At 31.7% G+C, this 23741-nt stretch overlaps 4 protein-coding genes across 5 annotated transcripts in view; 2 read left to right on the forward strand and 2 right to left on the reverse strand.

The window, feature by feature from the left end:
- The window catches only part of LOC130445539 (activating signal cointegrator 1 complex subunit 3-like), a 39272-nt gene extending 38277 nt beyond the window's left edge, over window positions 1–995 (reverse strand). For both annotated transcript variants that reach the window (XM_056781223.1, XM_056781224.1), the window contains exons 1-3: window positions 685–995; window positions 527–626; window positions 215–470 (exon numbers count right to left, since the gene is read on the reverse strand). In XM_056781223.1, the coding sequence (XP_056637201.1) occupies window positions 215–470; window positions 527–626; window positions 685–694 (366 nt within the window). In that variant the 5' untranslated portion in view covers window positions 695–995. The remainder of the gene's footprint in view (window positions 1–214; window positions 471–526; window positions 627–684) is intronic.
- A 223-nt stretch (window positions 996–1218) lies between these two features.
- Window positions 1219–11175, forward strand: LOC130445549 (RNA-binding protein cabeza). Its single transcript, XM_056781247.1, has 9 exons — window positions 1219–1364; window positions 1513–1692; window positions 2022–2141; window positions 2224–2290; window positions 5057–5088; window positions 7979–8088; window positions 8704–9016; window positions 10194–10521; window positions 10735–11175. Exons 1-9 carry the CDS (start codon window positions 1355–1357, stop codon window positions 10796–10798), a joined length of 1224 nt encoding a protein of 407 aa, XP_056637225.1. The 5' UTR covers window positions 1219–1354; the 3' UTR covers window positions 10799–11175.
- A 306-nt stretch (window positions 11176–11481) lies between these two features.
- LOC130445553 (bax inhibitor 1) lies at window positions 11482–13887 on the reverse strand. Its single transcript, XM_056781253.1, has 3 exons — window positions 13600–13887; window positions 12257–12887; window positions 11482–11653 (listed from the first exon to the last, which is right to left on the reverse strand). Exons 1-3 carry the CDS (start codon window positions 13647–13649, stop codon window positions 11621–11623), a joined length of 714 nt encoding a protein of 237 aa, XP_056637231.1. The 5' UTR covers window positions 13650–13887; the 3' UTR covers window positions 11482–11620.
- Window positions 13888–14241: 354 nt separating this feature from the next.
- On the forward strand, window positions 14242–18643 carry LOC130445540 (pre-rRNA 2'-O-ribose RNA methyltransferase FTSJ3). Its single transcript, XM_056781225.1, has 8 exons — window positions 14242–14435; window positions 14491–15248; window positions 15301–15685; window positions 15830–16069; window positions 16126–16527; window positions 17846–18039; window positions 18103–18290; window positions 18360–18643. The coding sequence occupies exons 1-8, from the start codon at window positions 14369–14371 to the stop codon at window positions 18604–18606; spliced, it is 2481 nt and encodes an 826-aa protein (XP_056637203.1). The 5' UTR covers window positions 14242–14368; the 3' UTR covers window positions 18607–18643.
- The last annotated feature ends 5098 nt before the right edge of the window (window positions 18644–23741 follow it).

The following is a 23741-nucleotide window of genomic DNA, read 5'->3' on the forward strand; positions in this document are numbered from 1 at the left end:
AAAAATGGGTAATTTAAAAAAAAATCAACTTTTTTGAATAAAATATGCCAGTAATTGGTGAAATCAAAATATCGCTTCCCCTCGTATTTTTGATTCTAGAAAGTCAAAAAATCATCCGATTTTAATGAATTTTTAAAAAAATCATAGAAAAACATTTTTAACAAGCGATAGTTTATCAAAAAAGGTAAATTATTAATCATAAATTAGTACAAACCTTTTCGATTTTTTGTATATGACTTTGCGGTAATCTTGAAAACACTTGCTTATTAACAACCCCATTTTCTTTGTAATATTTAACTAAGTCAATTAAAATATCATTAATAATATTTTCTAAAGGAATATCATCCTGTATTTTTGACGATACTTGCTGTTTAACTACATCATGTAAATATTTTAAATACATTAAACCTTGCGCTGTTTGGAAATTATCCGCATATTTAAAAAAGTTTTCTAATCGATCATATTCACAGCTGAAACAACAAAATTAAGATACAATATGTTGATACGTATTGTGAAGAATACTTACTCTGCTACCGTGTATTGATCAGGACAATATCTAAGTTGTTGAACGCCATGGTAATCAGCGAAAAATGAGGATGTTTGGATCATATTTTCATTTCCAGAATCTATGATTTATGCTATGAATTATTTATATTTATTACTAAAAATAACAGATCTACTTACAGGCAACCATTTCATCAGATTAAATTGTAAAATATTGCACAACGTGACTTCATACATCAACTTATTTTACTGCATATTATTAGTAATTTAAATATTAAAATTTATATTTTAGGTTAGTTTTCATTTGACATTTTTGACAAAAATGTCTATTTAAATCTTAAATACTTATTTCACGGTGAATTTTTAGTTGTGAAAACGATTTTAAAAAAATAAATATCCTTGATTTATTGTATATAAAGATAATTTTTTTTTTTTGGTTTTTATATAAGTTTTTCGCGATGATTTATTTGTCTTGATTTCAGGTCTCTTTTTTTATGAAAATCATTTTTTTAATATAACATGTGAAAATTAACGATCCCACCTACTTCGGTGTCTATCAAAATATTTCGATTTTTTACATATTATTTTAAACTAATTTTCATAGAAATTAGACTTAAAATCAAGACAAATCATCACAAAAATAATTTGAAGATTATATAATCATAAGTAAATTATCAACGCGAGAAATCGCCTCACATATTTCTAAAGTTGGTATAACTGTTAGTACATCTACTTCCTTTCTTTCCGGCATTTTATTTCTCCTTCGGCGTCACTAAAGTTTAGTTGTATTCTGTTAGTTGATACAGAAAAGTTATTATTGTAATAATTGTAGTAAACAATAGTTTTGAAAATGGGAGATAGTAAGTTCTTTTATTATTTCATCAATCGTTATTTAAAGTTTATTCGATTACATATATTTTAATATTAAATATATCGTATTTTAATTCTTTAACAATATTTTTTTTATTTGTCTTATTTTTTTTGTAATACTAACGTTTCGTTTATTAGATTACGGAGGTGGCGGCGGTGGTTATGGTGATTACACCCAACCTCCGCCATCGTCTGGTTATCCTAGTTACGGATCCCAATCGGGAGGTTACCAAGCCCAATCCGGCGGCGGCGGCGGTGGTTCTTGGGGACAAAATAGGGGTTCTCAAGGAGGTGGTTACGGCGGTGGCGGCGGCCAAGGTAAGTTTAATGACTAAAATCCAAATTTCTCTGATAGACGCCATTTTGATGGCGTGGCTTTTTGTATTGATATTTATTTCTAGTTCTTTAGAATTTTTAATTATAGTTTGATTTTTTTTTTATTATTTCTGACATAGGCATGGAAGTAATCATATTATTTGTTTATTTTCCTCCTTCTATGTCAGATATAATAACGGGGAATGATAGTCCTTTCGTTTTTTCGGTAATCGAAAGGGTAGAACTTCCACTGAACACGAAATTCGTAGTAAATTTTTTATTACCACCCAATACAATCGATAAACGTAAAAAACTGTATTACCTTGTATTAGGAGGTTACCAATCAGGTGGATACGGTGGCTCGGGAGGCGGCGGCGGATACGGCAACGGTAATAATTATGGTGGAGGTTCCGGAGGTGGATATGGAGGGGGTGGCGGCGGAAGTTATGGAGGTTAGTTTCACGTTCGAAAGATATTTTCACTTCGAAACAAATGACCAGATTTGGAAAATAGTTTGTGTTGAAATTGTTTTAGGCGGTAGAGATCGCGGAGGAGGAGGCGGCGGCGGTGGTCGAGAGTTAGAAAGACGAGATAACTTTGGGTAAGTTTCATTATTTGAAAATGTGCGAGTACGAATGAATAAATTGTTGGTTAATTGGATTTTTTGGTTGTTTTTTCGAGATATTTTTATGTTTTCAGCGGTATAAACGATAAAAGGTTTTAAAAAATTGTTCCAATTTGAAAAAATTGAATCTTCAGTTGGGTAATTGTCTTGAAATGGTAATTACGTAAAGATTTCGTGTTATTATAGGTAAACTCAAGAAAATAATGGTGGTTTTTACGTCGCGATATGCTTGTAATAAATAATTTTCTATTAATACCTTCAGGGTGAAAATACTGGTAAATTTGATGATAATTTAGTGGTTTTTCTTTCAGTTTTTGAAAAGAAGTAGTAAAACGGTTAACGGAATCACTTCTAATCATTTGGTATTAGAAAATTTACTATAAAAAAAAGTTTGTCATCAATTTTTTCATTTTTAATCATTAATAATTGAATAATTGTAACTTTTATTATATTTTATAGTAATTTCAAAACTAGTTTGAAATTTTGAAGAAAAAAAATTGTTCTTTTGATAATTTTGATTAAGTTTTTGGTTTTTCACACTTTTTTACATAGCTGATGACTCATTTTGTATTAAACTTAATTTTTTTTTAAATATTTCTCCGGTAGCGCATACGAGGGTTGGGGCAAAAGTTGTGGCAACTATTTTTTCATGAATATATAAGACCAGTTGGAAAATGTTCATGTATGTGTAAGAGAAAGTGTTAACTACATGCGAAGACATTAAATAGCATAAAAATTTATTATATAGGGTGAAAACATGAAATTGACGTCACAACCCCATTTTAAAGTTGACTTGATGTTGTGCTTGGTGCTGTTCACGATACGGGAGACTTTGAATACCACTAATTTCACTAAGTGCGAATCGAAAATTTATTATACAGGGTGATTGGAATTCGCACATAGAGTTGACACGTCACAAATTTGGATTTAAGGACACTTAAAATTCAAAACGGGTCATGTTACTGTGACAACACGATAAGGGATGCATTATATACCATCAATCTCGCCATGCGTGAATTAAAAAGTTATTATACAGGGTGATACGCCTGCAAGTGACATAATTGACTTATACCTCAACCCTCGTATTCGAATATTTTTTTGTACCAACTTTTTTTTCTTGTGTGTGTGCTTCCAGTCATTTTTGCAAGTATAGATAATTGGAAAATAAAATATCTTTTGATTGATACATTTTTTCAAAATTAATTGGTGCGCGAGTCGTTTATGTTGAATTTTAGAATTACTTTGGTAGTTTTATATGTAATTTTGCTAATCTAATAGTGTTGACTTTTCAGAGTTTTTCCTTTTCCGTTTTTTTCTTGACAAGACTAAAACTTCGTTTGGGTAAAAATTGAATAATAATAAAAAAAAGGACGACCGAGTATTTTTTCAGGGTAACTGCATCATTGATTTGTAAAAAAAAATAAAATTTGAGGTGATCTAACCTTTGAGGACATTAAAAGTATACAGGGAAGTTTAAAGTTATATAAGGTATTTTTGTCACCATATTTAGCGTATTATACAGGGTTTAAAAAAAGAAAAATTAAATATAATTTAATTTTATTGTGTGGGGTATTTAAAATTTATGAAACGTACAATATTTGGACCATAAACGATGGTCCAAATTGAATATCAACTCCAAACTACAGATTTTCGTTTTTTTGTTGTTTTATTTTTATTCGGATCCGGAAAATTAATTAATGAAACCGATGCTTTGGAATCGATCCCCCCTTCCAGCTAACTTCCTTGGAGTTTTTAACCGAAATTTCATCTCTACATCTTTAACCGTTGTTTCTTCGACGTTCTTATTTTCGGGAAAGAAAAATAAGTCTTAGGGTAATAAATCTGGTTCAACGTAGTCCCGTTTTAGTTTTTTTCCTAGCGATAGCCAAAATCTTAAAGTCTGGGAACAGATAATAATCCGAGAGGGCTAAATCTGATAAATGTGACCTTTTTTGCTTGATTTCTTCGTTTAAACGTTCCAATAATGAAAATTATCCCAAGTGCATTCCAAAAAACAACACCATGACCTATCTGAAGGATTTTAGAGCCTAATGACTCCAAAGGGTTCATGCCAAAGCACCTAATTGGCTACTCAGAGGACATCGGCTTTTGGTAGTGCCAAGTGGGTCTATGTGCTCAACGGCTTCTGTCCGTCCACAACTATGAATAGATTAGTAGGAATATTGTTTGTAGTTGGTATTCCGGATTTTTTTTTTAAGGTATTGAGCAGGTATCCTAAAGTTGAAATGGTGTCAATAAACCAAACCTGTTGAGTTTCCATACAGTATTTTGAACCGGGTTGAAATTGTAACAAAAATTAGTGTGTAGTAAATGAACATACGGTCCCGAATGATTATTTTGGTAAAGTTGTATAATTTTCAATTATGGGGATGTATGTACATTCCCATAAAGTTTTAATGGATTAATTCGAGCGTCCTCAAAAGGTTAATAACTTTTAACGTACCTAAAGGTTAATTTTGGTAATATAATGATAGCTGGTTGGTCTTAACCGAGGTATTTAATAATTTTGAGGTTATGAATAGTGTTACAACGTACGCAATAAGACGAAACTTACGTGGACTTGACTTGAAAATATATAGGTGGATCTCGTATGTATCTCCGTTCCGAAGAAGAAAAGTTATTAGTTACAATGTGACGTTTGCGTGTTGGTTAAGCAGAGCGTATTCTCTCATATTCCCCTGACTTATCGAACAGCTACTGATGATGAAATTTCTGTTTTAGAAGCGGCAACAGGGGTGGTGGTTATAACAAAGGTAAAAGCACCGAGTCGTGTCGATCTTGGTGTCTTTTTTATTTGTACAATATTTTTATTATTATGGTTTTTTTTTTTTTTAATATTTTCTCGCAAAAGAGCTAAAAATCGTTTCGATTCCCTGTGGGAAAATTCTAATTTGACGAAATTCGAATTTTCTTTTACAAAATTAAATAATATCGGAATCGTAGGAATATAGTGAATAAATAATCGTAAAATCTGTTGTTGTAAATTACAAGGTGCGATCGAAAAATACGATTTGAAAATTAGAAGCAATTTCATATTAACAAAATTCGATAACATCGAGAAAATATTAAACTACGTCGCGCGAGCTGAATCTCGGGAAACAGCGTAGCTTCGTTTAGACAGTAAATTTTTACTCGATTCCAAACGTTTCGCTTGGGTTCGTGTAAGGTAGAAGGTTACAATTATATTGGTTTTTCCTAAAAAAGTGTATCAGGTATACACACCATGGTATTATGTCGCTTTCTTCGCCATATTTGGTACAATGGGAAAAAAGAAATGTTTATATAACATTTCGGACATCGATAACGAAATTCTCCAAAAATATTTCCTTTCTTGGTTTTGAAAATTAATTTGATCACACCTTGTATGTTTTTCTCTCGCTTATTTACTATATTCCGAATTAAGTGTGTGTTTCACATAGAATTATGAATTTTTCCGAATCATTAAATGAAAAAAAAAACGTTTGGTGCCGCTGGTGAGCGAGATCTTCGACAACTTTTATTATTACACCCGTAAAAACTGTCGACATGGAGTTTGTGTTACAGCGACACAGCAATGCTGTCAAAATCACCTGATGTCAATTTAAAAATGGTCGCCGTGGGGTAAACAAATATTTTTGTGTACAATTTCGCGTTCCATTGCAAAATGGCTGCATTGAATAGTTGCTAGTCGGAAAAAAGTACGAAATTTCCTTTCGGAAACATGATTTTGAAAGAAAACAACAAATACATTACAGAAAATCAATTGTTTACCCCACGACCGTCATTTTGACGTAGATCTGTTATTAGAAAGTTTCTTTAGTTGATGACCAGATGTCGCTTTTAAAAACTAAAGTTCTTATATTGGAAAGTTTGGAGGCGAGATGTCGTTCACGTGATTGGTTAGATTAGAGTTGAAATATTAATGGCGTCTCTAATAAGAGAAGCGCGCGAAACAAATGGTCGAACAGAAATTTTTTGAAGACTCAAATCAAATGATTTTCGAAATCATTCACATTTGACAAATCTGTCTGTTTTGACATGACAGGTTAGATAGACGCTACGCGCAAGCGCGGGCGCCATTAATTTCTTGAAAGGAGAGAATAGTATAAAGGAAACAAAGTTCTCTGTCTCTCTCGTGTTTAAACTTTCTTATATAGGGATTTAAGTACCACGTGATTGCGTTTGTCGGTTCTAACCTAACCTAACCTAAAATTTGACGTGACAGTTCGAAGAGCTCCAATCCTCAGGTGCCAAATTTGAACGTAATAAAAATTCTAATGTGAAATATATATTTGAAAATATTGGAATCGGTAACGATTTAGATTTCTTATAACTGCTCTTTCATATACAGGGTTTATTAAATTTAAGTTGGTCAAACATAGATCGCTTCGTGCGTCAACAATAATTTCCAAAAATAAAAAATGACGGTTAAAGTGGGCGAAAAAAACATCTGGTTGCAAAAATCCACCATTACGTATAAAAACATACGGAAAAATAGTTTAGTTTTTGTTGTTAAAACCGTTTTATATCGAAAATTAATTTGAAAAAAAAAAACTGACGTTTCGATTCATTTACATCTTTATCAAAATATGAAGTGGAACAATACAGAAAGTGTTATTGCAACGTCCGTTCAGGACCGAATTTACGGTTCAGGTCGTGGACGAGTTTGACCTTTGGTTTTTTAGAAAAAAAAAATCGCGACCGGACCTGCTTCATGGCTCAGGTCGTGGACGAGTTCGTAACAGTATTAAATTTCAAATAAATTCTAGGTTAATAAAAATATGGTTATACGTAAAATGATAAATGGTAAACACGATTTGTTATCACAAATGTTTGACCTTTGGTTTTTTATGAAATATTCGGGACAGGACCGACTTCGCGGTCCGGGTCGTGGACGAGTTCGTAACAGTATTAAATTTAAAAAAATTGTAGGTTAATAAAAATATGGTTATACGTAAAATGATTAATGGTAAACACGATTTGTTATCACAAATGTTTGACCTTTGGTTTTTTTATTAAAAATTTGAGACAAGACCGACTTGGCGGTCTAGGTCGTAGAAGAGTATTATATTTTAAGGAAAATTATAAGTTAATAAGAATATGGTTAAAAGAATTAATGAAAAACGCGATTTGTTAAAACAAATGTTTGACCTTTGGTTTTTTATAAAATATTCGGGACAGGACCGACTTCGCGGTCCGGGTCGTGGACGAGTTCGTAACAGTATTAAATTTTGAAAAATTGTAGGTTAATAAAAATATGGTTATACGTAAAATAAAAGGGTTAATTCTGTCGATACGTCAGAATTATAACAATTTAAATACAGGGTGTACGCATTATAACGTTCAGGTTGTGTTTTTAAATATATTTATTTCGTACTGTATTGGTAATAAAGTTGAGGTTTGGTGAAACTATATAGAGTGTCTTTAAAAAAAAAAGGGAATGTATAATACAGTGTAAACAATATTATCGGCCCTACCAAATATATATTGTGATACGAGGGTCGAGTTTGGGTAAAATAGTTTCGTATTTTAAAAAAAATGGTTTTGGATATTTAAAAGAGATTATAAGGCGTAAAAAAAAATTGGAAAATGTGTTTTTTTATTAATAAGAAAATATATGTTTAAAAAAATGGTGGGTTTTAATGTTTGGCGTTTATCTTCCAGGAGGAGATAATTTAGTTATTCAAATCGACACGATTTTCGTGTCCGGTATGAACCCAACTTTAACCGAAGATGACATCGAACAACATTTCGGTTCTATCGGTATAATTAAGGTAAGTTAATTAAATTGACACTTTTGGAACATTCCGAACACACTATTTACACCAACACTTCAATTACACGAACGTTTCCCAACCAAAGTATCTATTATTTTCCATAGTACGAGGTCTGGTCGCTATTTGGGACACCGAATCGCGGTTCTCGGTTTTCCCCTGTCAATTTGGGGTAAATAGTGTGTTCATAATGTATAAAAATGAACGCGAAATGCACTCTGTACTCGGGTTACTTCTATATCCGAGGGCAATTTTGAATTTTCGCCATATTAACACAGAATCCTATTCCTTATAATTATTATTTTTTTTTTTTATTATGAGATTATTATTTCTGTTACAAATTATTTCCTGTATCAAAATTTCTACTATTCACCTCTCAATGGCTCGCAATTGTAAGGACTGACTAGTTTCGACGTTATCGCGTCTCATCGGGGTGGTATAACAAACTGTCGTTCGGGTTGGAGACCCGAACTGAAGACAAGGTCAAAAAGCGTCGCTATGTAGTTAAACATTTCCCAGCGAAGGTTAAGTGGCGCCATCCTCACTTTCAACTGCGAACCATTGGTCAGGTAGAAATTTATCTGGATGATAATGTTATGTGACAATTCGTTTCAGTTGGATAAAAAGACCCAAAAGCGAAAAATCTGGTTGTACAAAGACAAAATAACCGGCGAGAGTAAAGGGGAAGCGACGGTGACTTACGACGATCCGAACGCGGCCCAATCCGCCATTACGTGGTTCGACGGTAAAGATTTTCAAGGTTCCACCATAAAAGTGCAATTGGCGACTAAAAAAGATACTTGGAGCGGTGGCGCGGGCGGACGTGGTGGCGGCGGCGGCGGAGGTGGTGGCCGAGGAGGCGGACGCGGTGGTGGATTCGGCGGCGGAGGTGGATTTGGAGGACCGCGAGGTGGCCGCGACGGTGGTGGTGAGTCTATATTTTTTTGTCATTGTTATTTTTATGTATAAATATAATTAAGGATATTACACACGTAATGGATTGCGGCGAAAAAACCGCAAAAAATTTCTCCGTGTTTTTTTATCATTTTTGAATATTATGGTTAAGGAGGTTACACACGTTTCGTATTTAATGTATTTTACAGCCAAAGGCGAAATTAAATGAAAAAAATTTCATTTTAATAAATATCTGTTGCTGGATAAATTTTTTTTAAAAATTCGTTGCGTGTAAAACGGTCTTAATAAACCGCTTATTTGTCAACATATTTTGATCGAATAAATTTTCCAGATCTCTTACATTCTGTTTTTGAATTCATCATTATTAAGGTGGTTATACACTTTATTCCGGCAAAAAAACCGTTCTCTATAAAAACTATATTAGAAACACGTATGCTACACAAAAATCATTACAATTGTCCTTTGTCAAAAGTATTTGTTTCTTCTTCCCTTTTTATATATAATTATGAAGGTTACACACGTTTCGGACGAGATTTACTGTAAAAAAATTCGTGTCGTGTGAAACAGTATTTAGAAATCTCTATTCTGATTTTGAATTTATTATAATTAAGGTGGTTACACACTTTTTTCCGGTAAAAAAACGTTTCCTATAAAAATCTGTTTCGAATTATTTTTATTGAAATTTTTTTGCCGTAAAATCTGTCACGTGTATAACAATCTTTATTAACCCTCGTATGTATCAAAATAATTATTTTCAATTTCAAAGGATTTTCCATCCGTTCGTCGTATTGAAATTTGGATGAATTATTAAGGGGGTTGCACACGCTACGTTTGACAACCGGCAAAAAAACCGTTTTCTATAAAAACCCGTTACGAAAATCTTTTTGGACTTTTTTTTTTCATTTTAATATGAATTAGTGAATTTTTTCAATTATTTCGAAACAATTTTGATTGAAACTGTCTTTTTCTACCCTCCCATCCGCTCTCGGGGAAACTTTACCAAAATAGTTTCTTTTGATTTTAAGATGGGAGCATATTAAAAAAATCTCTATTAAAACACACTAATAGTATTTATTTAAAAACTGTTGAGTGTATCCTGTCTGGAGAAACAAATTTAACTCGAGATATCCTTAATTATCATTATTCCCAAACCGGATTTCCCTCGAATATATATTTTTTTTAATAATTAGGCCGTGGAGGAGGAGGCGGCGGCGGAGGTGGTAACCGCGACCGCGAAGGCCGCGACGGTGACTGGAGATGCCCGAATCCAGATTGTAACAATACAAACTTCGCATGGAGACAACAGTGTAATAGATGTAGCGAACCTAAACCAGAAGGTGCCAGTATGGGCGGTGGTAGCGGCGACGACAGACGTGGCGGCGGTGGAAGAGATCGCGGTGACGATAGAGATAGACGTGGCGGAGGCGGTTTCCGCGATAGAGGTAGTCGCGGAGGATTCGGTGGAGGAAGAGGAGGTGGTGGTCGAGGTGGTTTCGGCGGCGGACGAGGTGGAGGAAGGTAAGGTGATATGAAATATGTGTCGTAAATTTTTTCTCCCGTCCGCTCTCGGGGAAATTTCCATAGTTTCTTTTGATTTTATGATGGGAGTATAGTAGAATCTCTTTTAAAACACACCGATGGGTATTTGAATACCGTTGAGTGTAACCTGTCTAGAGATACACGCCTTTTGAGAAAAATGTTTAGTTGTAATATTTTTTTTATTTGTTATAGGGGCGGCGGCGGCGGTCGCGATAACCGTGACGGTGGCGGTCGAGACCGACCGAGGCCGTATTAAATTTAGTTCATCTACATTTCATTTTTTTTTTATAATCGACAACATGAAAAATTTGAAGGTTTCAATTATTTATTTTTTATTAAAAACAGAGTAAGTATATTGATGTAAAATATTTTTTTGTGCAGATGTAAATTTTGGTAAATTTGTATTTTCCATTGAAAGTACAGTTTGTTTAAAGAAATATCGATTGTTTAGAGGGAATTTTTCCTCTAAGCAATTTTTGTTTCTTTTATACTTTCGTATAAACAAAAAGAAACCGAGAGGCGAATCAATTTTTTTGTATTTTGACTTGTTTAGCATAATTTTTTAGTTAGTTTTTCAATTATCGAATTATTACTAGTGGTAAGTTAATAAAAATTATAATGAATCATTTTATTGTTTTTTTTTCCCGTTATAAATCCATCCTGTCACCTTTAATTCTACTCGTATAGTTTGTAACGGACGACGAAGACACATTGAATGTCTTTGGGTGACTTTTTCCCACACAAACCAATTTTTTCAAAATTTATCCCATAGACTGCGCCACATTGAAATCCTTAATATCAAGATTTTGTTTTCTTAATTCGACAGATGTGTTCCGTTCGTCTTTAAACAACAAAATGTCATTAGAAAAACGAAAAATTTTATTAAAATAAATTATAATAACATACACAACTTACATAATGATAATTAATACACACACGCCAACACAAACAAAATATTTTATTGGAACTCAAGCGATGATTATTTATTGACATAAATCATATTTTTATATCACAATTTAGTCCCCCCCTCATCCACATTTATCCCTCTATTGAATTTTTCGCTTTCGTTCAATCGTCCTCAGTCCTTGCGTTTCTTCCGCGATTCCTGTTCCTAAAACAACAAAATTTTATTCATCTCTAATTTATTTTCTGTCCCTCGTATCTACTAGCACTACTCGTTGTATCTTTTTAGGTTAAATAACACTCATATAGAAAAAGGCCAAGACATAATGGAAAGAAGTATAACCTAACCTACTACAATATATACGAGATGATTATATTTATATAACAGATCTTGATACTAACTCGCCCTCCTATATCATATTGATTCAATATTAATTTTCGATGAAAAATGTGATAAAACTATCTCTATCAATTTTTTTAATAATATGAAGAAAATACTTATGAAATAATATAAAATTGTTAGTAAATGATTAAAATATTTGAATAAAACGTCAAAACTGATAAGAATATTCAAAACTATTATTCAAAAATTCAAATTACGCTGAAAAAAAAAACACTTAAAAACAATGAATTCGCGATAATATTCTACAAACAGCGAAATTTCTTATCTCTAATTTCAAAGTATACAATTAAAGTATAATAATAAAAGTTTTTATTTGAAATTTTGATTAAACCTTGAAAATTTATTAGGAGAAAAAAAAAGGAAATCGGGTAACTGGAATGGGAAAAAAATATACCTTTCATAAATTACCTTCTGAGTTAAGATGATGACCAATCTTCTGAAGATCCCGATAAAGTCGACGAATAGGTCCAGCGAATGAGCGACGAAATCCCTGCTTCCCAATCTACGTTTTTCAATAATCATCTGGGTATCGAAGAGTACGAATCCGCACATGGCCAACAATCCCAAATATAATTGAGTCTGATAGATCCATTTAGCTCCAAAGAAAATATTAGCTAGCGAAAGTACCATGAGGGTAGTTAACATAGTCATCAAAGTACCGCCTAGGTACAACCACTTTCCCCTTTCGGACAACATGGCGCAGATGGAGAAACAAAGAAAAACTGCCGATGTAGCGACAAAAGCAGTTATTATAATGCTCGGATCTATTATTATGACGTGTTCTAAGAGAGGACCTAAACCTACGCCGGTAAGGAAAGTGAAACCAAGGAGATAACCGACTCTTGTAGGCATGGATTTGCCGTTATCGTCAGGGGTGCTCATTAAAAGGAAAAAGAACACTAGAGCTCCTATTGCTGATAAAAACCCTGCCTGTATGATATTCGTGAAAAGGTGGACTGCAGCGCCCAAAGCTGCAGCCATTGTTGACATTGCAAGACAGGCGTACACATTTTTAAGATGTTGCCTCACCGGTTGTTCCCTGGAAAACGAAATATTAACATTTCTCGACTTGTTTTTATATGCGAAATAATATTTAAAACATTTAAACTTCTACTAAATATGTTATATCTTAAAAAAATTTATATATTTACGAATATTTTCAATAAAATCCAAATAAAACTTAGTATCAAGTCAATTTTTGTAGAAAAAAACGTTTATGAAAACTTCTGAAACTCATGTGATTTCACCGAAATTATTTTAAAATATAACAAGAAGTAAATATTAATAAACAAACAGAATAAAAACAAAGGTTTTACTTTGTACGTCAATAGTATCAGCAGGTCAAAAATTTCACTACATTTGATGATAACTAAAGAAAAATTACAAAAATTATGAGCAAGGCGTTAAAAAATGTCTACATCATTGAATACGCTATTAAAATAAAAAATAAAAACAAAGTCGTATATAAAATTGAAATATTATTATTAACAGTAAATAATTACTAATAAATATATAAAATACCTTCAACAGTAGTGAAAGTTTAATTTTTATACGAAAATAATTCTCGTGAAACTTGTTTTGCATGGATTCCATTTGAATAAAATGTCAAACTGATTCTTAATTACATTCGTTCTTTGTGGTAAAAAAAAATTTCCTATTTTTACTTTACAGTGCTATTGATAACTATTTTTATCACCTTCGTAATCATGTTCGAGATCGCAAAGAGAAAATAAAAATTGCGCAATACTTACAATTTGGAGTTAAATGAATTTAGGAATGAATGGACAGACGCTGTCGCCATAATGAAAATGATATTTTTATCTCGATTCTCAACTTTTTCTTCTTATTGAAACACAATTCTAGTTTTTTTAACAATTATTATACACTTCACTTTACACAAGTTTATTTCACTTCGACTGAAATTTGGTAACTGCGTTGAAAATTATTAAATTAGTACCAAATAAACACCCAAAGATAAATCGACACGTCATTCACAAATTTTCTAGATTTCTCTAGTTGGAAGGTATCGTAGTTATTTGTTATTGGTAGAGAAAAGCACGTGATCAAGGTGCGTTTTTAAAGCTACATTAGCAATCCAATAGAAAAGTCACATTATAAATTATATTCAAAAACAAGTTAAAGAAGGTTAACGATAATTAACAAAGCTTTTTGTTTATTTAATCATATATAGAATCGTTATACAAACTTTTGTACAATAAAAATTGTTATTTTTAATAAAAGAATGCTTTAGAACGCACCTCAGTGTACACTTATAACTGTCATTGTAATACAACACGAAAATTTGATTTTTTGGATAGATTTACAAACTTAAGGTATTTTTTGCAAATTAAGGGTTTAAAAGGACGATTTTCTAGTAGTTATGGCGCTTTTAGGGGTTTTAAATTGAAGCTTTAAGGACAAATATTTTTGCGAGCTGGCAACACCGTCTATGCGTTGACAGGGTTAAAATAGTTTAACCTCAAAATTTGCACGTGTCAATTTAAATGAGGTAAATCAACAATGGGTCAAAAAAAGAAAATAGGAAAACAGCGTAAAGATAAGTTTTATCAGCTCGCCAAAGAAACTGGTATGTGTTAATTAATAAAGTATAATATATTGTTGATTTACTTTTAATATTCTAGGTTTTAGATCGAGAGCCGCCTTCAAATTAATTCAGTTGAATCGTAAATTTGAGTTTCTTCAAAAATCGCGAGTATGTATCGATTTGTGTGCAGCTCCGGGAGGTTGGATGCAAGTTGCCAAACAAAATATGCCTGTTTCAAGTATCGTTATAGGTATAGATTTATTTCCAATAAAACCTATACCAGGTTGTATAAGTTTGGTCGAGGATATAACTACGGAAAAATGTAAAACGGCGCTAACAAAAGAATTACAAACGTGGAAAGCCGACGTTGTTCTTCACGACGGTGCTCCAAACGTAGGAAAAAATTGGTTACACGACGCTTACCAACAAACTTGTCTAACTCTCAGTTCGTTAAAACTAGCTACCCAATTTTTGAGACGTGGAGGTTGGTTTATAACAAAAGTTTTTCGATCTAAAGATTACAACGCTTTAGTTTGGGTATTGAAACAACTATTTAAAAAAGTTCACGCTACTAAGCCTCAAGCGTCACGTTTAGAATCCGCCGAAATATTCATCGTTTGTCAAAATTACATAGCGCCGGATAAAATAGATCCCAAATTCACGGACCCCAAATACGTTTTTCAAGAATTAGAACTCGAACCCAAGAATAAATTGAACGTTTTCCATCCGGAAAAGAAGAAGAAGGATAAAGCTGAAGGTTATCCGGAAAATGATTACACTTTATATCATAAATTGAACGTATCCGATTTTGTAAAACATGAAAATGGAATTGACTTGTTACAAAATACTTCTGAGGTAAGTTAAAATTTTTCTTTTACTTTAACAAATTTATTTTATCCTATTTTAGATTATATTTGATGACCCGGCAATTTTAAACCACGAAAAAACTACCAATGAAATCAAACAATGTCTAAAAGACATAAAAGTGTTAGGAAGAAAAGATTTGAAGAACGTCCTAACTTGGAGAAAAATCCTACATGAAGAATACAAGAAAACTACCATAGGAGAAGAAGAAAAAACTGAAATAGACAAAGAATTACATGAAGAAGATACTGAATTGAAAGGAGATGATGAACTTGGAGATATTGATAAACAAATAATTAATCTACAAGAAGAAGAAGTTAGAGAACATAAACGTAAGAAGAAGAAAGTGCAAAAGGAACGAAAAAAATTAAATGAACGATTAAACTTGAAAATGATTTTGAAGAATGATGATGGACCGACTATGGAAGGTAATAGTAACATTTGTACCAACTTTAACGCTCACAATTACTTCATCTGGTCCTTCGAATCTCATATGACGGCTTGAAGGACCAGATAAAGTAGTATTGTCTATATTTTTAGCAAGTAACATGCAAATTACTGAATTTTTACAGGTGATGATTTGTTTTCCTTAAAACAAGTCCAAAGTGAGAGTAAAATGAAGAAGATAATCGATCAAACACCAGATACGGTGGTAAATTCAGACGATGAGTTTGGGGAGAAACAACCGGCGCCCAAATATACAAAGTACGAAAAAGGACAAGGACATCTGGATAGTTCAGGGACGTATTACAAAGATTCTGATTCGGAATTAGAAATGGAAAGCGAGGAAGAGGAAATTAAGGAAGGTTTAGGTGGAAATTTCATTAAGTTTTTGTTAGATTTGGGGTTAATTTAGTTTTTTTTATAGGATTCGAAGAGGAAAATGAAGAAGAACCACCGGAAAAGAAAAAATTAATAGAAAAAGAAGATCATCCTTTAATTACAGATCTAGATTATAGAGACAAAGTGAAAAAGAAGACTCACAAAGCGGAGTTGTGGTTCGAGAGGGACGTTTTTAGGAATTTATTGGACGAAAAGGACGAAGATGCCGATTTGGATAAGATGGTGAAGGATTATAAGAAAAAAGGAGTGAAAATCCTCGGAGAAGACGATGAAAATGGAGAAATTAACGAGAAGATGAGAAAAGAAATTACTGATAGTGATTATAGTTCGGACGAAGATACTGATGAAGATTATGATGTTGAAAAAGAGGTTACGGTTAATAATAAGAAGAAAGATGGTTTCGAGATTGTTAAAAACGCAACTGCAGGTAAAGTATGAAGTTTTTATGGAAATTAATCAGTGGAAAATTATTTTTTTTTTCACTAAATCTAACGTAGACTTGAGTATTTAGACCAAATTACACAAAAGATTCAATTTTCACACCAAACTTGACATAGGTTCCAATATTTTGACAAATTTCACTTACAAATCATATTTTTTGTTCAAATTGAACTGATTTTTCCCAAAATTATTCTCAGGATAATCAATTTTCACCTATTTGAAATTACAAAATTCAATTTTTGGCCAAATTAAACTTGGAAAATCCGGTTTTTAGACAAAATAAACTCTTAATGCACTTAGGAATCTTGGTCTTAGACCAAACTAGAGATATACTACAATTTTTTGACCAAAATAAACATTGATCCCGATTTTTGGTTAATTTGGACATAAAAACTTCTATATTAGGTCAAATTGACATAAAAATTCCATTTTGGGGTGAAATTAGGTATAAAAACTCCAATTTTGGGTCAAATTGGACATAAAAACTTTAATTTTGGGTCTAAGTAGACATAAAAACTCCATTTTGGGGTGAAATTAGACATAAAAACTCCAATTTTGGGTCAAATTGACAAAAACTCCATTTGGGGTCAAATTGACATAAAAATTCCATTTGGGGATATAATTAGACATTAAAACTCCATTTTGGGGTAAAATTAGACACAAACTCCAATTTTGGGTCAAATTGGACATAAAAACTCCAATTTTGGGTCAAAGTAGACATAAAAACTCCAATTTGGGGTCAAATGGATCTAAAAACTCCAATTTTGGGTCAAATTGGACATAAAAACTCCAACTTTGGACCAAAGTAGACATAAAAACTCCAATTTTGGGTCAAATTGACATAAAAACTCCATTTTGGGGTAAAATTAGACATAAATACTCCAATTTTGCTCAACTTAGACATCAAAATTCGAATGTGCGAACCAAATTAGACATAGACCCCACATTTTTTGTCCATATTACCCGTAGACCCAAATATTTAGTCCAAATTATGTATAGACCCCAATTTTCGTACAAATTAGATTTAAAAAATCACGTTTTGGCCACAATAATATCATAAAATTGACTATATCCTAAAAATTATCTTTGGAAAACATTTTTTTTCATTTAACGAGACATAAACACCCCACTTTTTAGCCCAAACCAAATATAAATCCCAATTTTGATACCAAATTAGTCGTTGACCCCAATTTCCACATCAAATTAGTCGTCGATCCCAATTTTTGGCCAAATGATGCTCCCCTTGCGGTTTCTACACCGAACCGAACAAAAATGCAAAAATTCATAACCCGCCCTGTATATAGGAAATAAAAGAAAAAAACACAAATTATCGTCGGAAGATCTAGCTATGGGAACGATGATGGTGAACAGTAAAAAAACAAAAAGAGATTTGATAGACGCCGCTTGGAACCGATACACGTTCAACGATGAAAATTTACCGGATTGGTTCGTACAGGACGAAGATAAACACATGAAAAGGGAAGTTCCGGTACCAAAAGTACGTTTCCACACATCGATTTACCATTTTTTCCTTTCCAACTGATTCAAACGAAATTTATAGGAATTGGTGCAAGAATACAATAAAAAATTGGAAGAAATCAACGTGCGTCCGATTAAGAAAGTTATCGAAGCTAAAGCGAGGAAGAAGAAGAGAGCCCTGAAGAAACTCGAAAGGGCCAAAAAGAAAATGGAGGCGCTAATCGACAATCCGGAGATATCCGAACAAGAAAAATCCAAACAAGTTAAACAGTGCGTATTATTAATATATTTTCGAATGTACCTCGTATATATTTTCTTCGTTTTTTCTTTTTAAATTAGATTGTATAAAAAGGCGAGACAGGAACCGAAACGGGAAGTGACGTACGTAGTGGCTAAAAAACACATGACCGGTAAAAGGATGAGCAGGCCGAAGGGTGTTAAAGGACGATATAAAGTGGTGGATCCTAGAATGAAGAAGGATGTTAGGGCGCAGAAGAATAAAATGAAAACCATGGGTAGGGCTAAAAAAGCCGCAAAAGGTGGTAGAAGTAAAGGGAATTTTAAAAATAAGAGTAAAAGTTCTTGAAATTTGTAAAAAAATTATTAAAATTGATTATAATTAATTTTTTTATCATTTTTCAATCGACCCTCGTAGCTTACAAATATTGAATAGGTAAGTGTTAACGTGACATTTTTGACGTAATGTGAAATATATTTCAATCAAATTGACGTTTTCTATTTATAATAATAAGTTAAAAGTCGAAAAAAAAAAGATAAATACCTAAATAAACATTAATTGAAACTTATTTCTGTTTTATTTCCCTTCTTAAAATAACACATTAAATACTTTTCATTCTGATCTGTAACTAATAAAAGTTAATTAGGTGACGTGTCTGACGTATTGAGTCAATTTTAAGCGAATGAACATCATAAAATGACAATGACGTTACTTCATTGAACGTTAAAAAATGATGTAAACATCCATAATGGCATTTCTTTTGTAAAAACAGTTTCAAAAAAGAAAAAATTAGATAAATATAAACATATTCTATTATTTATATCGTCTTATTTCACTATCTAATCACACCTTGTAACGCTATAAATAAGCAATTTCTTACGTCATGAATATCTATAATTTATCTATCCTCAAAAATAACATAACAATAAGGGTAAATTTATAAATAATATGTATATAAATAACAATTTTCCACATTATTAATTGACATACAAAATTCAATATGACGTAATTACGAATATATTTAAAGTGAGTTAACGCTAAAAATCCGCTCATATAACGAAGGAGCTGTTCCATGATTTTGACACATTTTACGTTTTACGGACGTGGAGTTTAAATTGTAGATACCTAACAACTACGCTATTAAGGCAACATTGAATTCAATATAAAATCTACGACCTTCTTATTAAAAACGATTAGAAGAAATTGAAATGACAGTTGAATTTATAATTTTAATAACCCGGAAAAACAGTAAATGGTATTCCAATAATTTAAATCCTGAAACCTTGACCGTTAGTTTTTCATTGAAATTATGTTAAAAAGTAAGAGGTCGGTAATATAATTAAAAAAAAAACTGCAATTAAAAACATTTTTATTGCGTTGTAAAAAGATGATTTAAAACTATTTTACGTAATGTGATGTATGTGCATGTGCAATATTCGAAAATAGATGTTTCAAGGACAAGGTCATACAATAAAATATTTTAAAGCTTTCTCGAATAGTACAATTTGTGTCGTATTTACGATAACGATTGAATATTTGCATAAATAAATTTTTATAACGTCTGTGTTTAAAATAACTTGAACAATACAGTTTATACAAAAAAAATATATATCGAGCTAATATTTAATTTATTGTAATATTAAAAATCTCTCGTACTTAATTATATAATTATTAAAATGACAATTTGTCTGCTAAAAAATTCAAGGTGACAATATTAGAAGCTACTAGGTAACCATGATTATGCACGACATTATTAAATTGATTCGTCGAATTAAAATTATACTCAAGCGAAGTTCAAGGACGAAGCGCAGATCTTTCTAAATATAAATACGTATCCTCGTAATCAGTTTTCATGGTCAAACTGATATATTAGGTAATTATTTAATAAAACTTAATATAATTCAATGTATTAAACACATTTACCGCTTAACAACGAAACTTATTTAAAATTAAAAGGACGTTGGAATTTGCGCATTTAGGTACGAGTGCACCATAGACAAATACGTATTTAAACGTAAATAAATGGCGTTTTACTGAGGTTATGTCTATGGTTAAATATGTTATTTGATAATATTTTACTGAAATATCAAAAAAACTATGTGCGTATTTGAAAAAATAAATGAATGTGTGTATAAAGAATATGATATGTTTACAGGGGCGGGTCACAAAATAATTAGATCCATATTTGAAGTAAATAAATGAATGTGTGTATATAGAATATAGTTTGTCATACAGGGGCGTCTCTTAAAATAATTAATTATGATCACATATTCTAAATAATCTAACTTTTTTATCAATTATGAAAAATTTAGTAAATTCGATCAGTTAAACGATGAACTATTATTTCGTTTTACGTTTTTGCATTATTCATCTATTATTGACCAACCGTAGCTAATTTTCGGCAATTTATTCATGTAATAATAAATCTTATTCAATACTTTTCAATCAGACCTCGTAATTAACACAAATTAAATAGTAAGTTTTATAGGTGACGTGGCAGACGTATTATGAGTCGATTTTAAGCGAGTGAACGTCGTAAAATGACAGAATTGACGTCACTTCATTAAAAATAAGTTATAAGAGCCGGAAAATATGAGTGTTAATACCAATTTGAACATCAATTTTTATTAATTATGAAAAATTTAGTAAAGTCGATCAGTTATATAATGTATTGACATTTCGTTTCACGTTTTAGCATTATTCATCTGGGATACACGAACGTGTTTTATTATTAACCTACTGCTGCTAATTTTCGTGTTTATTTTTCTCATTTCGGCGATTTATTCATGTAATAATAAAAGATATTCAATACTTTTCAATCAGACCTCGTAATTAACACAAATTAAATAGTAAGTTTTATAGGTGACGTGGCAGACGTATTATGAGTCGATTTTAAGCGAGTGAACGTCGTAAAATGACAGAATTGACGTCACTTCATTAAAAATAAGTTATAAGAGCCGGAAAATATGAGTGTTAATACCAATTTGAACATCAATTTTTATTAATTATGAAAAATTTAGTAAAGTCGATCAGTTATATAATGTATTGACATTTCGTTTCACGTTTTAGCATTATTCATCTGGGATACACGAACGTGTTTTATTATTAACCTACTGCTGCTAATTTTCGTGTTTATTTTTCTCATTTCGGCGATTTATTCATGTAATAATAAAAGATATTCAATACTTTTCAATCAGACCTCGTAATTAACACAAATTAAATAGTAAGTTTTATAGGTGACGTGGCAGACGTATTATGAGTCGATTTTAAGCGAGTGAACTTCGTAAAATGACAGAATTGACGTCACTTCATTAAAAATAAGTTATATTTCGGCGATTTATTCATGTAATAATAAATCATATAATTTCGATTGGTGAAAAAATATCATTTAAGCTGAAAAATCGATCGATCCTTCCAAGTAATCTACGTCAGAGAAACCGTATGCAGATTGTATTGTTGTGCAAAAAGTATTTTCGCACTTTGATACACAATAAGCGTCGTCGTTATCGACCTTGAACCTTCCTATCTCTAGACGCGGACAAAACAAGTTCATAAAAACATTTAAAATATTGAAAACACGCCGTAGATACGCCGTGGGTTAAAGGAACGTTTCGAAAAACAAACGAGACAGATATTAACCCACGTCCGACATAAATTCCAATAGTATCTCTATTCGAGAATTGTTCTGATTTTTTACCCTTAAAAAACACTCCATCATTGACGTGCACGACGGGTTTTAATTAAGTTGTTTGAAAATTTGGCGGATGATCGAAGACGTGCAGCCGCCATTTTTGAAATAAAATCATTCCTCATAAATTATGATCAAATTTAACGTAAAATTCACGAAGTAAATGGAAGAATTTATTCTATTTTCAGAAGGTTAAAGTAAAAGAGCTTTACTAATGTCAAATGAGGTACGAGGGGGCTATCAAAATATCTATCTTACCGTGAATTGTGTTTTATAGGTTAGAATGTTATAAATATTAAATTCCATTATGTAAAAGTGAATTATCGACGGACCCTATATAATTGTACAAATCATTATTATTATATATCCATACACGCCTTCACAATTTACGTTTCTTTCTCTTCTTGGCATTCAAAGTTATATTTCTTAATTGACGTAAAATCACAATAAATTCCGATTCGACCTTGAACGATACCACGTACGTAAACAGAAAAAATCTATTATCGTAACGGTCGTCAATCATTTATATTGATAGTTCGTTGTATACGAGGAGTATTCAATATTTTTTATTTAATTTCAAGGTCGTTATCAATAAAACTCTATTTGAATAACTTTTCAGGTATAAGACATGCTCGGGTAGAATCATTACGTGGATTTCTCCATCACGTGACTTCCTGTCATATTATTCGACTTTCTCCTGTCGTGTTTAGGGTGTAAAATCGTTTTTTACTTATAGAAAATCGAAAAATCATCCGATTTCGATGAATTTTTTTTTAAAATCTTCGTTTTTACGGCGAATTAACGAAAAAAATTACGGGAATAAAAAAAAATTAAATCTTATATTGTTTTTACGGCTTTAAATGTTTATGAAAATACACTCGATCACGTATAACTTTTTTCCAAATAATCAAATGAAGTTTTTATATTTTTTTTTTCATAATCTACACAAAAAAACGAACGAATTGAAAAAAAAATTATATAAAAATGTTGATTTATCGTGTTTTTACAATTAAATAATCTTTGATTCAATTTTTTTGTGTAATTTTTCAAAAAAATTCAACTTTTCAAAACAAAAATAAACAAAATATAACCTAGAGACTGTTTTTACGCATCATGGTACCACGCCCCGTTGTACAAAGGCCCTTAATAGACATCCTCTACTTTACTTAACTTTCAATCAACCCTCGTATATTGTTAATCGTTTTTTATGCTTCAATACTTGCCTAGTTATAAAGTATGATAGAGAATAATATATTGAACGCCCCTCGTATACCATCTAGGTTATTCTAGTGCACATAAATAATCAATAAAGATATTTTTTGACCTTGGCATTAACAGCTTTGTTTTTCCACGAGTTTAATCAAATATGAGGCAGAGTTTTGAAACGGTAAATAGAATGTACGATATTTAAATTGTACGTTGATCGATATAATTATTTAAAAAGTTTTTTATACGTAGAACCATCGACGTTTTGTTTATTTATTCGTTTTGTTAATAAATGAACTGGACTATAAGTCCGCCATTGTTTCATAGAATAATCAGCAGGGAGAAGGTCAAGAAAATAAACTCGAAAAATATCTAATGCTAATGCCAAGGTTTTTATTCTAGCCTTGTTACACTGTTATAGAGGGACGTGGTTTTGCCAAAAAGATTACGTCGTTTTTTACCAATTCAAACGAATTAATATATTAAACGTTGTATACGAGGATTGATCAAAAACTTTTCTGTACAAAGTACGAATTCTCCGAAGCGTCTAAAGATAAAAGTGAGGTTAATAATTAAATTAAACTTTATT

The sequence above is a fragment of the Diorhabda sublineata genome, chromosome 6 (assembly GCF_026230105.1).
Source record: "Diorhabda sublineata isolate icDioSubl1.1 chromosome 6, icDioSubl1.1, whole genome shotgun sequence".
Lineage (NCBI taxonomy): Eukaryota > Metazoa > Arthropoda > Insecta > Coleoptera > Chrysomelidae > Diorhabda > Diorhabda sublineata.

Coding starts and splice junctions, on each gene's coding strand:
- LOC130445549 (XM_056781247.1), top strand. Junction 2,291..5,056: donor GAAAGACGAGATAACTTTGG/GTAAGTTTCATT, acceptor TTTCTGTTTTAG/AAGCGGCAACAGGGGTGGTG. Junction 10,522..10,734: donor GGCGGACGAGGTGGAGGAAG/GTAAGGTGATAT, acceptor TATTTGTTATAG/GGGCGGCGGCGGCGGTCGCG.
- LOC130445553 (XM_056781253.1), bottom strand. CDS start 13,649: ATGGCGACAGCGTCTGTCCATTCATTCCTAAATTCATTTAACTCCAAA. Junction 12,888..13,599: donor AATTCATTTAACTCCAAATT/GTAAGTATTGCG, acceptor TTCGTTTTCCAG/GGAACAACCGGTGAGGCAAC. Junction 11,654..12,256: donor TCATCATCTTAACTCAGAAG/GTAATTTATGAA, acceptor TTGTTGTTTTAG/GAACAGGAATCGCGGAAGAA.
- LOC130445540 (XM_056781225.1), top strand. CDS start 14,369: ATGGGTCAAAAAAAGAAAATAGGAAAACAGCGTAAAGATAAGTTTTAT. Junction 14,436..14,490: donor TCAGCTCGCCAAAGAAACTG/GTATGTGTTAAT, acceptor TTAATATTCTAG/GTTTTAGATCGAGAGCCGCC. Junction 15,686..15,829: donor TGATGGACCGACTATGGAAG/GTAATAGTAACA, acceptor GAATTTTTACAG/GTGATGATTTGTTTTCCTTA.